This window comes from Eumetopias jubatus, unplaced genomic scaffold (assembly GCF_037043125.1).
Source record: "Eumetopias jubatus isolate StellerSeaLion01/CBP00866 unplaced genomic scaffold, mEumJub1_p1.0 scaffold_4, whole genome shotgun sequence".
In the NCBI taxonomy this organism is placed as follows: Eukaryota; Metazoa; Chordata; class Mammalia; order Carnivora; family Otariidae; genus Eumetopias; species Eumetopias jubatus.
The window spans coordinates 106,249,641-106,270,487 of NW_028274810.1; the positions used below are offsets into that span (position 1 = coordinate 106,249,641).

General features: G+C 56.1%; 1 protein-coding gene across 2 annotated transcripts in view; it reads left to right on the top strand.

The window, feature by feature from the left end:
* Window positions 1–20,847, top strand: part of CFAP74 (cilia and flagella associated protein 74) — a 56,752-nt gene that overhangs the window by 10,451 nt on the left and 25,454 nt on the right. Inside the window, exons 6-15 of one of the 2 annotated variants that reach the window (XM_088022649.1) lie at window positions 2,318–2,479; window positions 3,063–3,173; window positions 3,565–3,667; window positions 4,498–4,655; window positions 5,815–5,998; window positions 7,309–7,494; window positions 8,589–8,762; window positions 9,278–9,396; window positions 11,930–11,996; window positions 12,389–12,478. In XM_088022649.1, the coding sequence (XP_087878775.1) occupies window positions 2,318–2,479; window positions 3,063–3,173; window positions 3,565–3,667; window positions 4,498–4,655; window positions 5,815–5,998; window positions 7,309–7,494; window positions 8,589–8,762; window positions 9,278–9,396; window positions 11,930–11,996; window positions 12,389–12,478 (1,354 nt within the window). Of the gene's footprint in view, window positions 1–2,317; window positions 2,480–3,062; window positions 3,174–3,564; window positions 3,668–4,497; window positions 4,656–5,814; window positions 6,020–7,308; window positions 7,495–8,588; window positions 8,763–9,277; window positions 9,397–11,929; window positions 11,997–12,388; window positions 12,479–20,847 lie in introns of both variants that reach the window. The other variant, XM_088022650.1, reaches the window with a different exon arrangement.

Below are 20,847 nucleotides of genomic sequence, written 5' to 3' on the forward strand. Positions count from 1 at the left end.
ACTGGGACAGGGCGTCGGCCACACGCCACCCCTCTGCCGGAAGAACCACAGCTGCCCACTCCCCACAGCAAGTCTTGCCGGGAATCAGTCTGTAACCCATCCCCCCTGTAAGGCAGGCACAGTCCAGTCTGAGCCCCTGGCTCCTGTGGGATAAAGCACAACACCCTCTCCATAATCTAGTGAGAAGAGGGGAGGAAAGAAAGGTGGCCAGGATGGTAGATCCATCTGTGAGCAAGCCAGAAGGATGATGGGCATTTACATGGCCCTTGCTTGACAGTTGGCCGCAAGGCTCGGGCTCATCAACCAGCACCCAGCTGCGCAGTTGTCTTTACAAGAGCCACAAAAACGCTGGCGGTCTTGCCTTGTCAGGTTCCCAGGTGCATCCATGTTCTTGTATGTAGCAGGGGTCCAGGTGCATCCGTGTTCTTGTGTGTAGCGGGGGTCCGGGTGCATCCGTGTTCTTGTGTGTAGCGGGAATACAGTGCATCCGTGTTCTTGTGTGTAGCAGGGGTCCGGGTGCATCGTGTTCTTGTGTGTAGCGGGGGTCCGGTGCATCGTGTTCTTGTGTGTAGCGGGGGTCCGGTGCATCGTGTTCTTGTGTGTAGCGGGGGTCCAGGTGCATCAGTGTTCTTGTGTGTAGCAGGAATACAGTGCATCTGTGTTCTTGTGTGTAGCGGGGGTCCGGGTGCATCCGTGTTCTTGTGTGTAGCGGGGGTCCGGGTGCATCCGTGTTCTTGTGTGTAGCAGGGGTCCGGGTGCATCCGTGTTCTTGTGTGTAGCGGGGGTCCGGGTGCATCCGTGTTCTTGTGTGTGGCAGGGGTCCGGGTGCATCCGTGTTCTTGTGTGTAGCGGGGGTCTGGTGCATCCATGTTCTTGTGTGTAGCAGAGTCCAGTGCATCTGCAGTTGAACATGACAAGCATTACCTCAGCCTTCCTAGATGGTCAGGCACCCAGGAGCAGTGTAGCTGAGGGTTTCTGACTCAAGGTCTTCCATGAGGATGTCAGCCAAGGTGGCATCATCTGAAGGTTCACTGGGCTGGATGGAGGATCAGCTTCCAATCACTCAGTTCTCCCCAACATGAGCCTCCCCCTAAGGCTGCTCACAACAGGGCACTGAGCCCCCAGGGTGGGCAATGTGGAGGTAGAGGGGAAGTAGCCAAGCAAAAACCCCAGCATCATCTCGGAAGTGATGTACCCACTTCCGCCACATTTGGATCCATCGTGAGACCAGGCGGGTGCAAGCTGCTCAGGGTGTACACACAAGAGGCAGGGTCACGGGCTGTCATCTTGGGAACTGGCCACCTCATACTGAGTCTCAAGTTGACGTTCCCCAGCAAAACCAGCTGCTGTGCCCGTGAGGCGCCTGGCACGCGGTGAATTGAGCCTTCACCCCACCACGGCACTTTGGTCTCTAAAATGACATCATTGTATGGAAGTCACGGTGATGCACAGTGAGCTGAGCGACTGTGCCTCCTCAGAGAATCACAGCAGTAACAAGGACACAGGTGAAGAAGGAAGCCCTGTGTCCAGAGGAAGTGACCGTTCCTGAGAGCACAAATCGCCGTGCCCAGCCTGGTGCAAGACCATCTGGGTCCTGAAGGGCGTGTACCAGAGTGGGGCCTAGCCTGCTCTCAGCCAAGGGTGGACTGGCCACTCAGCGGGAGTTGAGGCCCGCTCAGCCCTGGAAGGGGCGAGTCTCTGTGCCTCCCCATCCTCCAGCAGCCTCTCTGGCCCTCTGACCTTCCTTCCATGGTCACCTCTCTCTGACTGACCACACTGGTTATTCAGAGAAAGTGAGACCTTAGTAAAAAAAAAAACACACCATCTTTTTTCAGGCCTAGGGACCCTATAATCAATCAGCCAAACATCCCTGCCACCCATCCATACCCAGAACCCTGACCCTCTGCCCATTATGGCACCAGCCCTCGTCCCCTCCATGCCCCGTGCTGCCCCGGCCCTGTCTCTGTCCCAGAGCCACAGGGAGCCCCCTTCAAAGGCAGCATCTCCCACCCGTGTCCCTGGCCTGTCCTCAGGCCTGGAGGGGGCAGGTGCAGGTGAGTGCCCAAGGATACTCAGGAAGTGGAGATCCAGGTTCAAGCAGGGCAGGGGCCGCTGGTGCTGAGGTGAAGGGGGAGCCTCCCTCTCCAGCAGCGGCAGGCCCAGAGGGCTCCCGGGAGGAAGAGATGACCTTCCGTGGTGTTTGTCAAAACTGGATACCCAGGCACTCCCAGACCCCTGGCATGGACACTATGCCTGGGTACGGCCCCAGGTCTCCAACACCTTCACTGACAGAAACAGAAGGGCCTCTTGTTTGAAGGAGCAGCATGTGGCACATTGCAATCCAGGAGCGACCGCTCAAGGACGGCCCCAAGTCTGCCCAGGAGGAGGAGGTGGCTGGCAGGAAGCGCCTCCAGGAGCAGGCGGCCAAGGAGGAGGCGGCCTTGGAGAAGGCTGAGCGGAACCGGCTGCTGAGGGCCAGGTAGGTGGTGAGGCCCTGCTGCAGCGGGGAGGGGGGCTCTCCAGAGCTTCTCCAGAGCCCGCTCAGCTGCGGTCCTGCCTGAGCCCCACCCCTGCCCCAAGCTCCCCCCACCCCGCTGACCTTACGTCACTTTTCCTTCCCATTCCTGCTCTGGCCGTTCCCAGGGGCTCAGTCCTCGCCCTTCCCCGAGTGCGGCCCCCGTCCAGGGGCCTCCTGTTGGGCCAGGCTCCAGAGCACCCCACTCCCACTCCCCATCTCCTTAGCTCTCAGTCTTTACCCGAGGTCCTCGCGACTCTTCCTCTCCCCACCCCAGACAATCCATTGCCAGGTTTCTCTGCTCTTTCCGTGGGAGCCAAGTCCCTGGCCACTCCTGGGGTCCTCACCTGCCCCTCCCCACCAGCGTGGTCCTCGGCCTGCCTGTGGTGCCCGCTCCGCCCCGTGTCCCCCTCCCGGCCCTCGCCCTCGGCACAAGCACACAGTTGCCGCCAGCCTGGTTCTTAGGGACACCTGTTCCCCAGGTGGGCGTGGCCCCCCAGAGCAGATGCTCAGGCCCTTCTGTTTCCACTGCCCTGTGCCACTGCAGGAAGTCCATATACCTCCAGAGGGAGCACGGGCTCAGGCACCAGAAGCTGGTGGAAGACGCCCAGAAGAATCACAAGATCGCAGTGAGGTTCCTGAAGGCCTCCCTGAGAAGGTAGCGTTCTCAGACTCTCTTCCCATTGATTCCCCAGAGAAGAAATGTAAGAATTGATCCTTTGTTTTTGTTTTAAAATTCCCCAATTTTATTATTAAATCATCACCTTACTGTGAAAAAATAATAAAACTATTTTTAGTTTTGAGCTGATTGCCTGCTTATTTTCAGATGAGGACCTACCGTAAGATGGCAGGAGCCTCCAGTCCAGGGAAACGTGTTTCAGCGTTTCCTCGTAACAGATGTTCAAACAGCAATTTGTGTGTACCTTTCATGTCACCACATTCCGTTATTTCCTTGGCGGACATGACCAACCCCCCAGGCTCCTTCTGGTTCTGTACTTGTGCATCAATATGACCTTGGCAGTTCTGGTGAAAAATGCACCTTCCTGCAGAATTCGAGAACAGGAGAGAAAGGAGGAGAGGAAGTCCCGGGCGCACATGAAGAGGCGCATGGACGCGGTGCTGGCTCTGAAGAACAGCATCACCGCCAACAGGGTAGGCGCCCTGGCTCTCAGCTGTCATGGGCCCTGGCCCGCGGGATGCACTGCAATCCGGGAGGGACAGCGTGAGAGCCTCCCGACACCCTCAGGGCCCCGCGCAATCCTCCATGAGCCTGTCCAGGCAGGCATGTGTCCTTCCACTCAGGGGTCCACACCTGTACACTGCTTGGCCTGCCCTGCCCTGTCCTCCTGAATCCCTGCTCCTCCGGATGGGAGTCTTGTGTCCTCCAACTCACCACTCAGTCACTGCCCCCAGGATCTGTTGCCCCCGGGTCTGTGCTGGCCCTAGCCAGGTGACTAGCTGGGCAGGAAGAAAGTACACAGACCTGTCCTCATGGGGCCTGGTCCGTGGGAGGCGCGATGACAAGGCTCCAGGAGGACCAGGGCTTGGTGAGGCCGTGTGCAGGGGCCCAGGATCTTGCTGGAGGAAGTGACACCCCCCTGGGGCCTGGGGTGTGGCAGTTAGGCCTCGAAAGTGGAGAGGGAAGAAAGGGATCAGCATTTGCAAAGGCTCAGAGGCAAGAGAGAGCAGGCCTCTTGGAGGGAAGCCCAGCGTGGCCAAGAAACAGCCGGGGGCAGAGGCCAGGGGCCAGTCCTGTGGAACAGCAGAAGACAGTGCACTCAGTTTTCGGGAAGCACCTGAGGATCTTGAGGAGGGTTGGTCAGTAGGTGGGCGGGCCAGGTGAGGGAGTAGGGCTCTGCAGACATCTATTCAGGCATCTCAGAGCTAACTTAACGTCATCCGTGCAATAGAAAGTTCCGGTGTGTGTGTGTGTGCACATGCGTGTGTCAGTGCTATAAACCTCCCTGCTCTCTGTTCCCAAGGAAACGCTCCGGAAATTTCAAGCATGGGGCCAGGCCAAGGCAGAGCTGGCTGAGCAGAAGGCCCAAGCCGAGAAGGAGATGATTCTGGGCCAAGGTGGGGACGCCTTCAAGCACCTTTTCCATCAACGCCGGTGCCAGGAGCTGGACGCCCAGAAACGGTGAGTGTGAGGTGGCGCTCCAGGGCAGGTGCCCCTGGGCCGTGGGAGGCGTGTCCATCACAGTTAGCCAAGCTGCTTTCCTCCCTGGGCTTCCCCTCAGATGGGGGCTCCAGCCCTCTCTCCACATGCTGCTATCCAGACCCCAGCAAGTGGGGCCTCCCCTCGGCCTCAGAGCACAGACCCTTCCAGCCCTATCACCCCTAGCGCGGCCCCACTCGGGCTCCTGGCCTGGTTGCCTGGTTTCTCAAGAGCTGCGCCGAGGCCACAACATGTCTCGCTCACTCTGTCTCTGGGCGTTCCGGGACCCTCCTCTGGGGGGCTGTCGGCAGCTCACCCTTGGGGGCTCCACTTCTGATCTCCTCCAAACGGGCGCTCCGTGCTGCCTCCTCAGTGTGTCCAGCATCCCCGCCCTTCACCCTGAGACCCCCCTCAGCCCAGCAGGGCCCTGGTGCCTCGCCCCCCAGGCTGTACCCCGCCCTGCCTCCCGCCCCCAAGCCCCCTGCAGGAGTGGGCTTCCCAAGATCCCAAGGTCAGTGTTCTGCCCCTGCCCGCCTCGTGCACTCCCGGCTCCCCCGACCCCCGCCCCCAACCACGGTCACTGTTAGGGTCTACCCAGGGGTGGCCTCCCGGTCGCCTCACTGGGGACGGCATCTCTCGTCTGGGAGTCACTGTGCCCTGAGTGTCACCACAGGAGCTTTGCCATCTCCCTACCCTGCTAGGGTCTCCCAGCATCAGCTCCCCCGAGCCCCCTAGTCTGGCACAGTCCTGGCACACAGGAAGAGCCAGGAGGAAGCAGCTGGGATGAGTGAGTGTGGTGTTGGTTCGTGCCTCAGAGGGAGTGCCCCAGCTGCCAGCCTGGAAGCCAGGAGGAAGGGGCAGCTCCTGTGGGGTCAAGGTTTATTGTGGGGCCTGGGTCTGGGCCAGGCAGGGCCGAGTCCTGGGTCTCCGGCCTGGTGGCCACCCTGACCTCATCTGCTCCCTCAGGAGCCAGGGGGCTTGTGCCAGGACCAGCTCCTTGCAACCCTGTGCCTGGGGGTGCTGGACCTGCGCTGCTGCGGAAGGGGCTCATGAGGGCCGCTGAGCTGAGCCCGGGCTGCCTGGGCCGCCAGAGGCCGCTCGCATCTTGCCTCCTCTGGGCCCACATGGCATTTTCCCACAGCACCTTCGAGGAGGAGCAGAAGCTCAGAAAGCAGGAGATCGTAAGTCGCATTTTGAAAGAGGCGGCTGAGGAAGAGAATAGGAAGAAGAAACAGTCTTCCCCTGCCAAAGCCACAGACCGGCTGACTCTGAGGGATAAGACGTGGAGATGTGTCACAGACGTCTGTGAAGGGAGGGACACAGCAGTGCTTTCCCGTCACCTGCTGGTGAGCTGGGTGCCCTTGCCCGTCAAATGCGCGTACCTCCAGGGAAGCAGACGGATGATCCGAGGGCCCGGGACCTTGAGTCATTGTATAAACCCCTCCAGCTAAGATCCAACAGAAGAAACTGCGTGTCCTGCACCAGGATGTCTGCTTTTCCTCTCCTCCGCATGTTCTTCCTGGGCCGCCCTTGCTGGGAGGCCCCAACGCTGGGCGGTCATGTCCTCTCCGCAGCGGGTGGGGTGGCAGGCCACCAGAGAGCTGTCCTTTCCCGGGTGACGGCACAGGTACAAGGACAGACCCAGGTCTCTGGTGCCTCAACCATCATGGGAGCCACCCCCTGGGGATACCACTGCAGGTGGAGAAGCCCGTGGCCATGTGTCACCAGCGACAGGGTTGGCTCAGGCCGCCTGACCTGTCCCCACATAACCGAGACAGGCCAATGACCAAAGGCCAGTCCCGGGCCAAGGGCTATCTATGCCCCCAGACACCAGCATCTTCCTTCTTGTGCATTCCCTCATCCATTCACGTCTTCATCCCTTCCAAGGGCCAACTCCGTGCCCGCCACCCAGTCAGGTGACCTGTTTACCTGTCTCAGGGGGTGTGGGGTAGGGACATCAGGACCCCCTCCTGAGCCCAGCGCAGCACTTCTGCCCTTGTGCACCCCAAAACCTGAAGGTCCAGGTCACTGGCTCCAACAAATGCGCGGCCCACAAAAGCGCCTCAGGCCTCTGCCCTCGGCCTCCAGCCTCTGTGGGGACTTCACTCTGTCCTGAGGTGGTTTTCAGTCTTTTCCTGCTTCCCAGCCCTACCCCCACACTGAGCTGGCTCATATCTCCAGGCCTTCACCCCCGCCTTCCTCCCTGGCCCCCTGGGCTGAGTCTCCAGCCAGCTGCCCCAGGAGCCTTCCCTGCCCCTCCACACTAGGTGCCCTGGAGGGAGGCTGCACCCTGGCCCCACTGAAGCCCAGTTCCAGGACCAGGCATCCTCTGGGTGGTAACCACGAAGGACAAAAATTAGAGGCAAAAATCAGACAAAAATTAGAAATAATGCAAAACTAAGGGTCGGTGGAAAGGGTCCCAGTAGGTCCATAAATCAGTATCTTGTGGATTCTTTTGTGGGTGTTGGAGAAAAATTTAATGCTGTGTAAAGATACTTATATTTTAAATGGGAAAAGTTACAAAAGAGACTGTGCTCTGGTCCTCAGGTAAAGAGAAAAAGATGTGCCCAAGTGGCTCACAATGAGGGTTATTTTCCTCTTGCTGATCTGTAGAGTCCCTGTTTTCTGTAATTAGCTACAGAATTCCTTTCCTCAACGGCAGGACAGCGACGGGGCCGCACACCCCAAAGCCCCTCAGTTACTGGAAGCCATTTCCAGTGAGTCTGTCCAGGGGGACCCCGGGAACACCAGCTGGGAAGATGACACGCTGGCTGAGCCTGAGGTCCCCGGGCTCTGGAAGGAAGACTATAAGCCGTACCAGGTGAGCGATTCCTGCTTCCAGGTCCACGAGGTCAAAACGCCCACTCTGCTGGCCCAGAGCCAAGGCCGCGGAGAGAGCCCCAGTGCCTGGTTACTCAGTGTCACTCGGGGAGGCACCGTTATTTGTGCCGTTTGAGGAAACATTGCTTCCTGTTGCACGTTTCAAAACCTTCCTCTTGGCCTGATTTAAAAATCTAGGGAACTGGGGCATCTTAGTGGCTCAGTCAGTTAAGCATCCGACTCTTTTTATTTTGCTTTGTTGCTACTGAGACTTTAGCTCTTTATTTTATTTTTTTAAGATTTATTTATTTATTTGAGAGAGAGAAAGAGGGAGTACAGGGGGAGGGGCAGAGGGACAAGCAGACTCCCCGCTGAGCACAGAGCCCGACGTGAGCCTTGATCTCTTAACCCCAAGATCATGACCTGAGCCAAAATCAAGAGTCAGACGCTCAACCAACTGAGCACTGAGGTGCCCCACGCCCAGCGCAGAGCCTGCTTAAGATTCTCTCTCTCCCGGGGCGCCTGGGGGGCTCAGTCCTTAAGCGTCTGCCTTCAGCTCAGGTCATGATCCCGGGGTCCCGGGGTCGAGCCCCGCATCGGGCTCCCTGCTCAGCAGGAAGCCGGCTTCTCCCTCTCCCACTCCCCCTGCTTGTGCTCCCTCTCTCTCTCCGTCTCAAATAAATAAGATCTTAAAAAAAATAAAAAGATTATCTCTCTCCCTCTGCCCCTCCCCTGCCAAAAAAATAAAAATAAATAAATAAAATAAATAAAAACAGATAAAGTGAACGATTCAAAAATCTAGGAAACCTGCCCTGCCATTACTTCCCAGAAATCTGCCGGGACCCTGGATGTGTCTGCTCTTCTCTTTTTTCCTTTCTCTCTGAAGTAAGGACCACCCGCCTCGCTGCCACCGGGGCTCTCTCTAAGTGGCCTGCCAGACGGTGTGGGCTGTCCCCTGCCCTGGCTGCTCTGGGCCCTGGCTCTGGGCCACTAACTCCTGGGGCCCCCGAGCTGCCCTCGGCCACAGGGAGCAGAGCATCTCGCTGGGCCAGGGCTCGCCCTTGAGTGTCGGCCGCTGTGTCTCTGGAACCTCAGGTGCCCAAAGAGGAGGTGGCCCGGAAGACTGTGGGTGGGACGAAGATGGACAAGGACACCCTCGCCCGCACCACGGAGCAGGTGCGCTGCAGAGTGACCCACAAGCGGGTGGTGTCCAGGTGCGAGTTCAAAGGTCGCCCCTTCAATAGCAAGCCCAAGCTCATCCACTTCAAGGTGAGCCCCGAGAGCCCACCCAGGCACACAGAAGGAGGGACACAGCCCTACTGGCCTCCCCTGGTGCTGAGGGTGTTGCGGGGGGGGTCAGACACCAGCCCCAGGAGGGCCCTCGTCCCAGGGGACAGCCTCCCTGGGAAGGGACAGTGAGGAGGTCAGTGCTCATGTGTCGTCACAGTCACCAGACTCTGCAGGAGAGGAGAGGACTGCACGTCTGAGTCCGTCAGACAGGGTCGGGCGCCAGCCCTGGGCCCCACACTGGCTGAGGTCCCCAGGAAGCTGTTTCCTGCTCCCGCTCTCTCGGCTCTTCGTGAGTCCCCAGAGGGGCCCTTCCTAAGTTGGGAAACCTTGGGAATTGCTCCTGGTCTCCCAACGCTCCTGGTGCTTGTCTCTGAGACCTTGGTCATGTCATCAGCATGCTGGGCATCGGGGGCACATGAGGAGAGCCTGCCTGTTGCATGCTCGCAGGCGGCTTCCCTCCGACAGGCTCAGAATAACTTCTCTGATTTTTCCAGGATTTTGATATTGGCAAAGTGTATAAGAAAAAGATCACATTGATAAACGCCACCTACACCATTAACTATTGCAAGCTGGTGGGCGTGGAGGATCATCTCCAGGACTTCATCCACATCGAGTGAGAGGCCGCGGGGCGCGGGGGCCGGGGGGCACAGGTCGGGGGTGTGGGGGCCAGGGGGCATGGGTTGGGGGGCATGGGGGCCGGGGGGCACGGGTTGGGGGTGCGGGGGCCGGGGGCACAGGCCCCTGGGTGTCAGACCGCGGTCCACAGCCCTCACGCCCACACAGCACGTGGTCCCAGTGAAAAGCCTTCTGCTGGGAGGCGGCTCTGTCTGCCTGCTTGGGTGACGTTGTCTGAGGCCAGCCCTGGTCTGCGTGATCATTTTTGTCCCTGTCCATGTCCTGGTGCTGCCCTCTCTGGGGAAGATGTCCCCAGCAGTTGTTGGGCCTTTTCTGTGTGAAGGTTAAGGTCCCAGGACTGTCCGTCCAGCTGTCTGCGTGTCCTCTCTGGTACCATGCTTCCATGTCCTCCTTCTACAACCCCACCGGCACGCGAGTTGGATCTTCTTTCACATCTATCTGGTGCTCCTTGTTTTTTTTTTTTAAGATTTTTATTTATTTGACAGAGAGAGACACAGCAAGAGAGGGAACACAAGTGAGGGAGAGGGAGAAGCAGGCTTCCCGCCGAGCAGGGAGCCCGATGTAGGGCTTGATCCCAGGACCCTGGGACCATGACCTGAGCCGAAGGCAGACGCTCAACGACTGAGCCACCCAGGCGCCCCTGTCTGGTGCTCTTTAACGCTTGCTTCTTCCCTGCTTTATTTTTTTCCCTCATTTTCTCGTGCTGACCTGCTTGTGTCTGCTGCAATGTCTCTCTGCTTCTTCTTCTTCTTAGCATTTTGCCCTTGGTTTTAAAAAAGCTTCTCCTGGTTTCTGCCAGTTTTTAGTCGATGCGTTTGGGGGCCCGCGATGGCCCCAGACGGCTCTAGGACTCCTGGCTGGAGCACAGGTCCCGCGGCCCATCCCCACGACCTGTCTCTGGGATCTGTGATCGCTGACCTGGACTCTGGTCGGCTTCTCCCACGCAGGACACGCTGTTCTCTTCCGGGGGCTGCTGTAGGTTAGACATGGGACCTGCGTTCCCATGTCTGCAGCGTTCTGGACCCTTCCACCATCTGCAAAGCCTTGCGTGGGCAGAGCACCGCCGGAAATTGCTGCTTAGCACCTTTACTCTGTCCTGCAGTCATGCTGGAGGCGCAGGATTTTCCTGTGGTCTACTTGTTCTTCCTGCTGGTCTGCGGGTCTCTGGGGGGCCTCAGGGGCCCAGACTCGGGGTGTCTGTTCCCTTGGCACCTGAAGAAGTCCCTGCCGGGGCTGGAGCTGGGATCCCCACTCTGAGGTTATCCCCCCCCCCCCCCCCCGCCGTCTCCTGCTGCCAAGTTGCCTTTCAGCCCAAAGGTACAGCCCTTGGTGGGTTGTCTGGCTTCCCTCTGGTCGCCTTGACACTTCCCTGTCTCCAGGGTCCTGCAGCTCCTCCACAGTGTATCGGCTGTGGGCTGATTTTCTTAGACGCGTTAGAGCTCACTGAGGACCCAGACGTCTGAACAGCCGAGTGTCCAGGTGTGTTCTCGAGTCCGACCCTCAGTCCATCCTCCTCTCTGTGTCTGACTGACTGTTGAAACTGTCCCCGAGTCTCTTGTTTCAGGGGCCATACTTCTCATTTCCAGAAGCCCCGCATCCTGCCTCAGGCCAGCAACCACTTTGCAATGGTGACTGGTTCCTTTCTCATGTCTGTGAGTCTCTATTTCTGTCCTTGATCATTTTTAACATTACATCTCTCAAAGTCGCCATCAGTCGTTCTCTCATCCAAGGCTCTTGGAGTTTGGCCTTCTGTCTGCACGTGTGTTGCTGGCGTCCACGCTTCCTGTCCAACAAGGGAATCCTATCTTCTCACCAGTGGGACTCTGCCCCCCGGGGTCTCTGTGATGCGGCATCAAGAACCTTCCCTCACAACCAGAGAAGTTTTGGATTTGCTTCTGCCTGGTGCCATGAGGTCATTGCCAGCCAAGGGGAAAACAATTCTATTAAATTTTTAACTTGTATCCTTCTAATCCAAGCACCTTAGGTAAAATCGAACCTTGTGAAAACACACCCCACATTAGAGATTCTCTGGGAGCGTATTTTCCTCACTCAGGATCCAGACCAAAACAAGCCAAATGCCCTTGAATCTCCCTGTGAAGCTGGGGATCTTTCCCCGGATCTTTCCCTGAAAGTGGGGTTCAGAGGGTCCCAGCTGTGTGCAGGGTTAGGGCCCCCTCCCTGGCTCACAGCCCCTCACACTGGTGTTGAAACCCTGCCCTTGGTCCAGGCAGGCACATGCATGTCCTCCAGGAACCCTGGTCACTGCTCACCCCATGGCACCTGGCCCCTCACTCACTCTGTACACATTCAGATGTTACCTGAATGTTTCCTGGGACCTGGGACCTGGGGCACCTGGGACCTGGGGCACGGCACCCAGAACAGTCAGGACGGGGTCCAGAAGGCCCGCTCAGTGCCTGCTCCGGGCCATGGCAGCCACACAGTTGATTACAGCCCCACGGCGCCTTCCCTGTCGATCTGATCACGTACCCCATGGATGGTTGTGCCTGCAGATTTGATCCCCCTGGTCCCATGTCAGCCGGGATGTCCTGCGAAGTACTTGTCACCTTCAAGCCCATGGTGAGTGTCTGTTCCGAAACCAGATGATGTAAAGGGACTTCCCTCCATCGTGAGTGGGTGGTGGGTGGAACCGGGTCTCCTCCTCGGGTGTTGCGGACACTAATGTGCTGATGGAGGAGGGACACACGGGCCTCAGTAGGGGTCCCAGGCCCCTGTTCTGTTTCCAAACATATTCTGCATGTTCCTGATGCCGGGAAGAACTACAAGGCTGTCCTGATGGTTTGCCAGCCAGCTGGTGTGACCTGGTGGTGTTCTTGGGTCTAAACGGGGCATGTTAGAATGTTCTAATGGGCCCTGGCCAGTGCGAGACTCCTCTCAGCGGCTGCCATGCCCAGGTCCAGCCCGTGGTAAAGTTACAAACGTTATGGTGGTTGGGGTGTTTTGTTTTTTAGATAAACAAAGATCTGGAAGGAAACGTCTCATTTATGGCTCAGACGGGTGGATTTTCTGTTCCGCTGAAGTGCTCCCCGAAGAAATGTGCAGTAAGTCCAGAGATGCCCGAGCCGGCACCTCTAGGGAGGTCCTGGTGGTGCCTATGCAGTGCATCCTGGGTCCGGCCTCAGTCCCATGCAGCTCAGGTGAGGCTGGGGCCGAGCCCTGGGCAGGTGAGAGCTCGTAGACTGTGCTGGGAAGGGGAGCACTCACATTGACGCTGGGAAGCCAGGGCCAAGTCCTGCACCACGCAGAGCCCAGACTGCGGGAGACCTTTGGGCTCATCTCAGGAGACGCGGGTCCCCTCAGCAGCTCTGTGATGTCCCCTTGATTTCCCTTTTAAACGATAGTCACCGTGCTGGGTGTCACATCCCTAGGCCTGACAGCTGAAATTTGCACCTTTTTGCCCGCCCCCGCCTCCCACAACCACCACGCTGCTGTCCATGTCTATGAGCCTGGGTTTTTTAGAATCCACACGTAAGTGAGGTCACACAGTATTTGTCCTTCTCTGGCAGGCTTATCTCACTTAACACAGTGCCCTCAAGGCCCTTCCATGCTGTTCCAAATGGCAAGATTTCCTTCTTTTTTATTCCACTGTATGTATGCCCCATTTTCTTTATCTGATCATCCGTTGACAGACACTTAGGCTGAACCCACTGGTTGGTTATTGTAAATAATATTGCTGTGAACATGGTGGTGCAGATGTCTTTTTGAGTTAGTCGTTTCATTTCCTTGGGTGTATTGCCGGAAGTGAAATTGCCGATCACAGGGTAGGTCTATTTTTAACTTTTTGAGGAAACGCCACACTGTTCTCCAGCCTGGCTGCACCAGCTTGGTTCTCCTTTCTCCACGTCCTCGCCGACACCTGTTGCTTCTAGTGTTTCTGATTCTAGCTTTTCTGACAGCTGTGAAGTGACACCTCATTGTGGGTTGACTTGCGTTTCCCTGATGATGAGTGACGTTGAGTGATTTCCATGTGTCTGTTGGCCGTCCGCTTGTCTCCTTTAGAAGAGCGTGTGTTTAGGGGCGTGGAGAAGAGCTGTGTAGTACCCCCAGGGACTGCCCACCTGATCGCCCCGCCCCGTCAGTAAGAACTACCTTAATTTTATTCTCTATTAAAAAAAAGAAAAATGTCTGTTCAGGTCCCCTTTCCAGTTTTAATTGAACTGTTTGTTTTCTCGCTATTGAGTTGTGTGAGTTCTTTATATATTTTGGATGGCAAATATTTTTTCCCATTCTGTAGGTTGCCTTTTCATTTTGCCTGCCTTTGCCGTGTGGAACTGATTCTTTTTAAAACCTTTTAATTTATTTTTTAATATTTATTAGTGAAGTATAGTTGACATACAATGTTCTGTTAGTTTCAGGTGTACAACACTGATTCGGCACTGATTCGAGCACTTATTCAGTGCTCATCGTGATATGTGTAGTCACCGCTGATACTTTTTTTAATTAAGAAAAATTTCAAACGTAAGGAAAAGCAGGTAAAATAGCACTGAACATCTGTGCGCTGCCTGGCTCCCATCCCTGTCAACGTTTGCCACATTTGCTTGGTCTGTCCGTCTGTCTGTTCTGCTGATCCACTTCCAATAATCCAGCAACATCATAACACTCAACACCCCCCCCCCCAGAAAACTTCCACCGGCCTCTGAGATAAAGAAGGAGATTCTCCTGCAGAAACCACCATGTCACGGCCCCTCCTGAGTGAGCAAGTCAGCACTTACTGCACTCCTAAATTCAGCAGCTGGTCACAGCAGCAAGCATGATGTCTCACAGTCACAGATGTGCAGGCTGGGCTCAGCCGGGCAGCTCCGTCCAGGCTGCAGGTGAACGGGCAGCAGCCTCCCTGGCAGGAGCTTCTCGTGGGCAATGATTGTAGCCCCGGAACGAGGGCCAGCCACACGAGCACATTTCAGAGCACCCCCATCTCATGTCCTAACTACGTTGACTAAAGCGAGTCGCGTGCAGCGTCCTCCATCATTGGGGCAGAGAGAGAAGCCCCCTCCCCAAGGCAGCGCCCGGTCCACACTCACATGCACCAGCGGCCCCACACCAGCCCCCGTCGCCGCTGTTCTTCAGCTAGGACACCCCGCACAGAGGTCACGATCTCAGCCGTATCTAAGTCCACACCTCAGTAGATTACATATAGTCATAACAGGCAGGCACCTCCGCCATGCTTTCCAGAACTCTCCCACTTTCCGGGAGAAGCTCTGTCCCCGGGCAACGCTCTCCACCGCCCCCACCCGGCCAGGACAACTCCTTGCCACCTTCTGTCTCGGGATTTGAACGCTCTCAGTGCCTTATGGAAGTGGAATCCCGTGGTATTGTCTTTTGTGACTGTCCTCGGGGGTCTGCCACATTGCTGCATGTGTCAGAGTGTGCGTCCCTGTCAGGGCCGACTGGTGCAGAGGCCCTGCTTCTGTCCTGCCGCCCCTCACTTTCCGGCGTCACTGTCTTCTTTTGTGTTACGTTGATCTCTTTTATAGTGAAATGTTTAAACTCCTTCCCATTTCCTTTTGCGTACATTCTGTAGCTATTTCCTGCCTGGTTACCAAGGGCTCACATTCAACATCCTGAAGTTAAAGCACTCCGATTTGGATTTATAGCCGCTTCAGTTCGGCAGTGTGTAGACGATCTGCTCCTTATAGCGTGGCCCCCACCCCTTTCAGGTGTTAATGTCACAGAATTACTTCTCTGTGACTGTGTGTCCAGAACCACAAACTCATAATGGTTGAAATGCATTAGTCTCTTAATTTATGTAGAAAACAAAACGTGGATTACAAACCAAAGTGACAATAACATTAGCTCTTAGACTAATACCTGCTTAAAAAAAAAAAGCATTAGTCTCTTAAATCGTGTAGAGAACAAAACCCACAGTTAAAGCACCTTGACAAGAACACTAGGTTTTATGTTGCCCGTGCACTCACCTTTACTGAGGCTGTATTTCTCCTGGTGGCTTCCAGCGACAGGCCCCGTGTCTCCGTTTGGCCTCTGGGCTCTGGGCACATTTCTTGCAAGGCCCTTGGCTTTTGTTCATCTGGGAACGTCCTGGTTTCTCTCACTTTGGAAAGACAGTTTTGCTGGAGAAGGGCTTTTGGTCGACGGTTTTTCCCTTTTGGCCTTTTGTACATGTTGGCCCACTGCCCTCTGGCCTCCGGAGTCTCTGAAATCTGCTGACGATCTTGCTGTGGCCTCGTGTGCACCGGGTCACCTCTCTCCCCCTCTGTCTCAAAGGTCTGATTAAAATGTGTCCCTGCGTGGGTCTCTTTGGGTTCATCTTAGAGTTCGGAGAGCTGCTTTGACGTTTATATTCATGCCTTTATCCAACTTGGGATTCTCGGGCCATATTCCTCATCTCCCACAGCTGGGACTCCGTGATGCAGATGCTGGTCCACTGGTGGTGGCCCGTCCGTGGTCCCCTAGGCTCTGCTTGCTTTCCTTCAGACTTGACACCCCGTTGTCATGTCTCCGAGTCCCCTGAGTCTTTCTCCAGCCTGCCACTGGGGCTGACACCAAGACCAGTCTCCCGGTAATGTGGCGACAGCCCACACCATGTCTGGAACCCCAGCATGGCACCAACCGCCACCTCCCCAGCGAGCGTGGCCATCACCTCATGGTTTTAGCAATGCCCATACTTCCTGCCTGAAGCAGCCCCTTCCTTAGGCCAGACGAGTCTCCTGGGGCAGCCGGGCTTCCAGGGTGTCACCCCCTGGGCCCCCGTCCCACTGGGAAGGCCGATAGTTTTCTGCACTAAGTTGTTGCTTTCTCTGAGTTTTCACTTGTTTTCTAGTCTTTAGTGTAAGGAGGAGTTGGGACAATTATCACTTGCGATCGTGGCAATTAGCTTCTCTTCCCGTTTCCTCGTGGATGCATGGGTTTTGCGTATTCCATGTTTTGATTGTTTAGTCTCCATTCTTGGCGCACACATTACCCCGCCGTGGCCGTGGCAGCGCTGGGCGCCTGCTTGGGTTCACACACAGCCTATGGGCTGTGTCCCTGGGCCGTGGCGGCTCTGCCGGTGGCTGCCGAGCCTCGCGGAGGCTGTGGAGAGCCCACGTTTGCCGGCGCCTCCTGCCTCCAGGACAACCACCGCCCCCGGGCTTGCAAGCCACCCCCCACGCTGTGTGGACACCGCCTTCTCCTCAGAGTGGCCCACGGCACGGGGCACACTATCTGCTGGGAACGGGCCCTCAGAAAGAGCGACACGTGGTGAAGCCGAGCTTCAGACCCCAGACTTGGGAGAAGGCTGGGCAGCAGGAAGCCTGTCACCTGCTGGCCCAGCCCGTCGCCAAGTACATAGAAGGCCAGCATCCCCCAGGCAGATATGACCAGCACAGGGTCCCTGTGTCCTCTGGGCTCTTCGGCACTTTGGTCAGGGAATCATCAGGGGGCGCTGCTGTGACGAAGGTACCCAACACTGTGGCCTCGCTGAGCAGGGGCTTGTTTCTGCCCCAGAGGTGAACCCTCAAAGATGGCTTCCAAGGCTTTGTCCCTTCCCAGTCAGAGGGAAGGGGGAAGGCGAGGTCGCCCGCGTGAGCCGGAGGTGATGGTCGCATGGTGGCCCCTGGCTGCAGGGTAGACGGGGCAGTAGAGTCTTTACCGGGCAGCTCCGTGTCCCGCTGAAGCTCAGGGGCTCTGTCATGAACAGGAAGAAGGGAGAACGGCTAGAGGGGCACACAGGGGGCCCCGCAGAGCAGCCCTCCAGCCACCCGGTTTCACGTGTGACCTATCACCCCCACACTCAGAACACACAGCCCTGCCCGGGCAGCAACCCAGGCCCACCCAGGCCCTGCCTCCAGCTCAGCATGCGTGGGGAGGGCCCCCTGCATCCTGTCCACGTGTGGCCTCTGGAAGTCTGGTGACCTATAACCCAGAGACAGGTCACCTGCCCCCTACTCCATACACACATGCACACCCACACATTCCACACGCCCCACGGTTGCAGCCACACATGAATACACACACATTGGTATTCACACACCCCCGAATACACACACACACCTGCACACCCACATACACACACAGGCTGTTCTGTCTGGTCCCCCTCAGCAGCTTCTGTCGCGCAGGGGCACAGAGGAGAGAGGGGCCCCTGGGCTTCCAAACTTGGGGCCCAGAAAGGCCTGCACACGACATTCTTAGCCTGCGCCCAGATGGCCCGTTGCCAGTGGGCCATGAGGGCGAGGGGAGGCATGCGCTGGAGGACACACCGCCCCCCGGAAGGAAGCGCGTACAGCCCCCGATGTCTCCGGGCCGGCAGCCGCCTTGCCAGACGCTCTGAGCGTGAGCATGCCCTCTCGAGCTTCGTGACTCCCCAGCAAGGGGGACGCTAGCTCAGCTTTTTCTTAAATGACTGTGTTTTTTAGAATAGTTTTAGCATTACAGAAAAAATGCAATCCTAGCTAACCCCACAGCCAGGTTCCCCTATAAACATCTTACGTTAGTGCATCACAACTATTAAAATTATTAACCAATATTAACATATCATGATTATTATTAGCTGAAGAAGACACATTATTCAAATTTCTGTAGATTTTACCTAATGTCCAGTTTCTGGGCTAGCATCATACCCCATGTAACACGTTCCTTATGGTGGTTGTTTTGCGTGGGTCCTCATGGCTGTGACAGTTTTGTTTTTTTTTTTAATTAACATATAATGTATTATTTGTTTCAGGGGTACAGGTCTGTGATTCAGCAGTCTTACGCAATTCACAGCGCTCACCACAGCACATACCCTCCCTAGTGTCCATCACCCACCACCCCCCCACAACAACCCTCAGTTTGTTTCCTGAGATTAAGAGTTTCTTATCATTTGTTTCCCTCTCTGGTTTCCTCTTGTTTCATTTTTTCCTCCCTTCCCCTGTGATCCTCTGCCTTGTTTCTCAAATTCCTCATATCACTGAGGTCATGCAATACATGTCTTTCTCTGATTGACTTATTTCGCTCAGCATAACACCCTCAGGTTCCATCCACGTTGTTGCAAATGGCAAGATTTCATTTTCTGATGGCTGCATAATATTCCATTGTGTGTGTGTGTATATGTGTTTATATGTCTATATGTATATATATAGACCACATTTTGTTTATCCATTCATCTGTCGGGGGACATCTGGGCTCTTTCCATAGTTTGGCTGTTGTGGACATTGTTGCTATAAACACTGGGGTGCAGGTGCCCCTTCAAATCACTATGTTTGTATCTTTGGGGTAAATACCCAGTAGTGCAATTGCTGGGTCATAGGGTAGCTCTATGTTCAACTTTTTGAGGAGGCTCCATACTGTTTTCCAGAGTGGCTGCACCAGCTTGCACTCCCAACAATAGTGTAGGGGAGTCCCCTTTCTCCGGCTGTGACAGTTTCTGAGACTTCCTCTTTTTTGATGGCCTTGACCTTTTGGAGGAGTGCCAATCAGTTTTGTGTAGAATGTTCCTCCGCTGGGATTTGTCTGAAGTTTATCTCATGAATGGACTGAGGTGGTCGGTTTCGGGAGGAGGACTGCAGGGTTCTGGCCGCATCACGTCGAGGGCACACGCCACCGTGGTGCCTCACGGTGCGATGTGACCTTCATCACCTGACTCGGTGTGGCCGCCAGGTTTCCTCACTGTGAGGTTTCCCCTCTGCCACCCTCCTGCCGTACTGAGGTCTGGGGGAGTACTCGAGGGGCAGGAGGCATGCTCCGGCTCACTGAGGATTGAATAGCCAGACGCGTGAATTATTTGGAATGCTTCTGTAAGGGAGATTTATCTCTTCCACATTCATTAATTTATAAAATCATTTCTTTATTTCACTCTTTGAATTAGAGTCAAACACAACCTTCTTCTGTTGCTGCTCACATTCTTCCTGGGAGCAATTCAGCCGGCTCCCATTCCCTCTGCCATACGGTTATGACTGTGCCGGAACTTCTGTCGCAGAGCTCCTTTCTTTCTAATACCAGAAAAGGCGCCAGGCTCATCTGCACACCTCCTGCCCCCGCCTAGAGTGAGTCCTTTCTCCAGATAGCCCGGTTCCTCGGGCTGGAGAGTGCCGTCAGTAACCGGTAACTGGGGGGCGCCTGGGGCGCAGCTGGTTAAGCTTCCGACTCTTGATTTTGGCTCAGGTTGTGATCCCAGGGTCGTGAGATTGAGCCCCGCATCTGACTCCATGCTCAGCTCAGAATCTGCTTAAGACTCTCTCTCTCCCTCTGCCCCTCACCGCCCCCCGCCCCCCCGCTCATGTGCATGCACGCGCTGTCTCTCTCTCAAATAAAGAAACCAGTCTTTAAAAGAGAAAAGAAAGGAAGTGGTATCTGCACAGAAGGTGCGGCTGTTGTGCTGGCGTGTCGGCGCTCCCAGACCTTGGTACCGGCACCTCCACCTCCAGTGCGGGACCGTGTGGACCATCCAGCCTCTTCCCCTTGCTCACCCACCAATTCCGGTCCAACAGCAAGAGCGTGGCTCCCCACCCCCACCCCCCATGCCCTGGTCATTCAGCCCAGCGCCCTGCAGTGTGGACCGGCAAAGCCTGCCCTGTGGAAGCAGCAGAGCCCCACGCTGGGCCCCGAGCTCCACACCCCGTGCTGGGGCCTTCAGCCCCCAGACTCCACACCTTCCTGGAGCCACTCAGCTCAGCACCTTCTCCCTACTTTCTAGTCGGGTTGTTTCTTCAAACTGTGACCAAGCGAGATTGTTTGGTGACATCCCACATTCTATCCCGAGATTTCCTCAAACTCCCAAATGACATATTTTTCAATAGACTTTATTATTTAGAGCAGCTTTGGGTTCACATCAGACCTGAGGGGCAGCTGCAGAGATTTCCCACGTGCCCCTGCCCCCAGGGGCCATTTGTGACGTCCAACACGCGGTGCGGACAAGTCGCGGTGTCGCGGGCTGCCTCGTCTACAAGAGGGTCGCGCGCGGCCGTGCATTCTGTGGTTTGGACAAAGTTCTAACGACCCGTCCTCACCACTGCAGTCACTGCCAGTAGTTTCCCTGCCCCAAAGCCCCGGCGCTCCGCCTGACCCTTCCTCCCTCCCCACAAACTGCTGGCAACCACTGGTCTCTTTACTGTCCCCTTAATTTTGCCTTTTCCAGAATGCCATACAGTCGGAATCACCGCATGTACCCTTTTCAGGTTCTTTCCCTTAGTAATGTACACTTGAGATTTCTCCATCTTTTCATGGCTTGATCACTCATTTCTTTTTAGCTAACTTGACTTCTTAGATTGGAACCCAGGAGCTCCCAAATTGTCACGATCAATCCACAAACCAGTGACTTCTAGGATGTGGACTGTGTCCCTGAGGTGTGCAAAAGCCCCACTGGAACCAGATACAGGACTCAGCCTCGCGCAAGAGGAAGGGACCAGAGCTCCTGGGTCCCCTCAGGGCTGCAGGGCAGCGGGTGGGAGAGGAGAGCTTGCCTAGCAGTCACCCTGGCTCATTCCTGGGTCTTCCG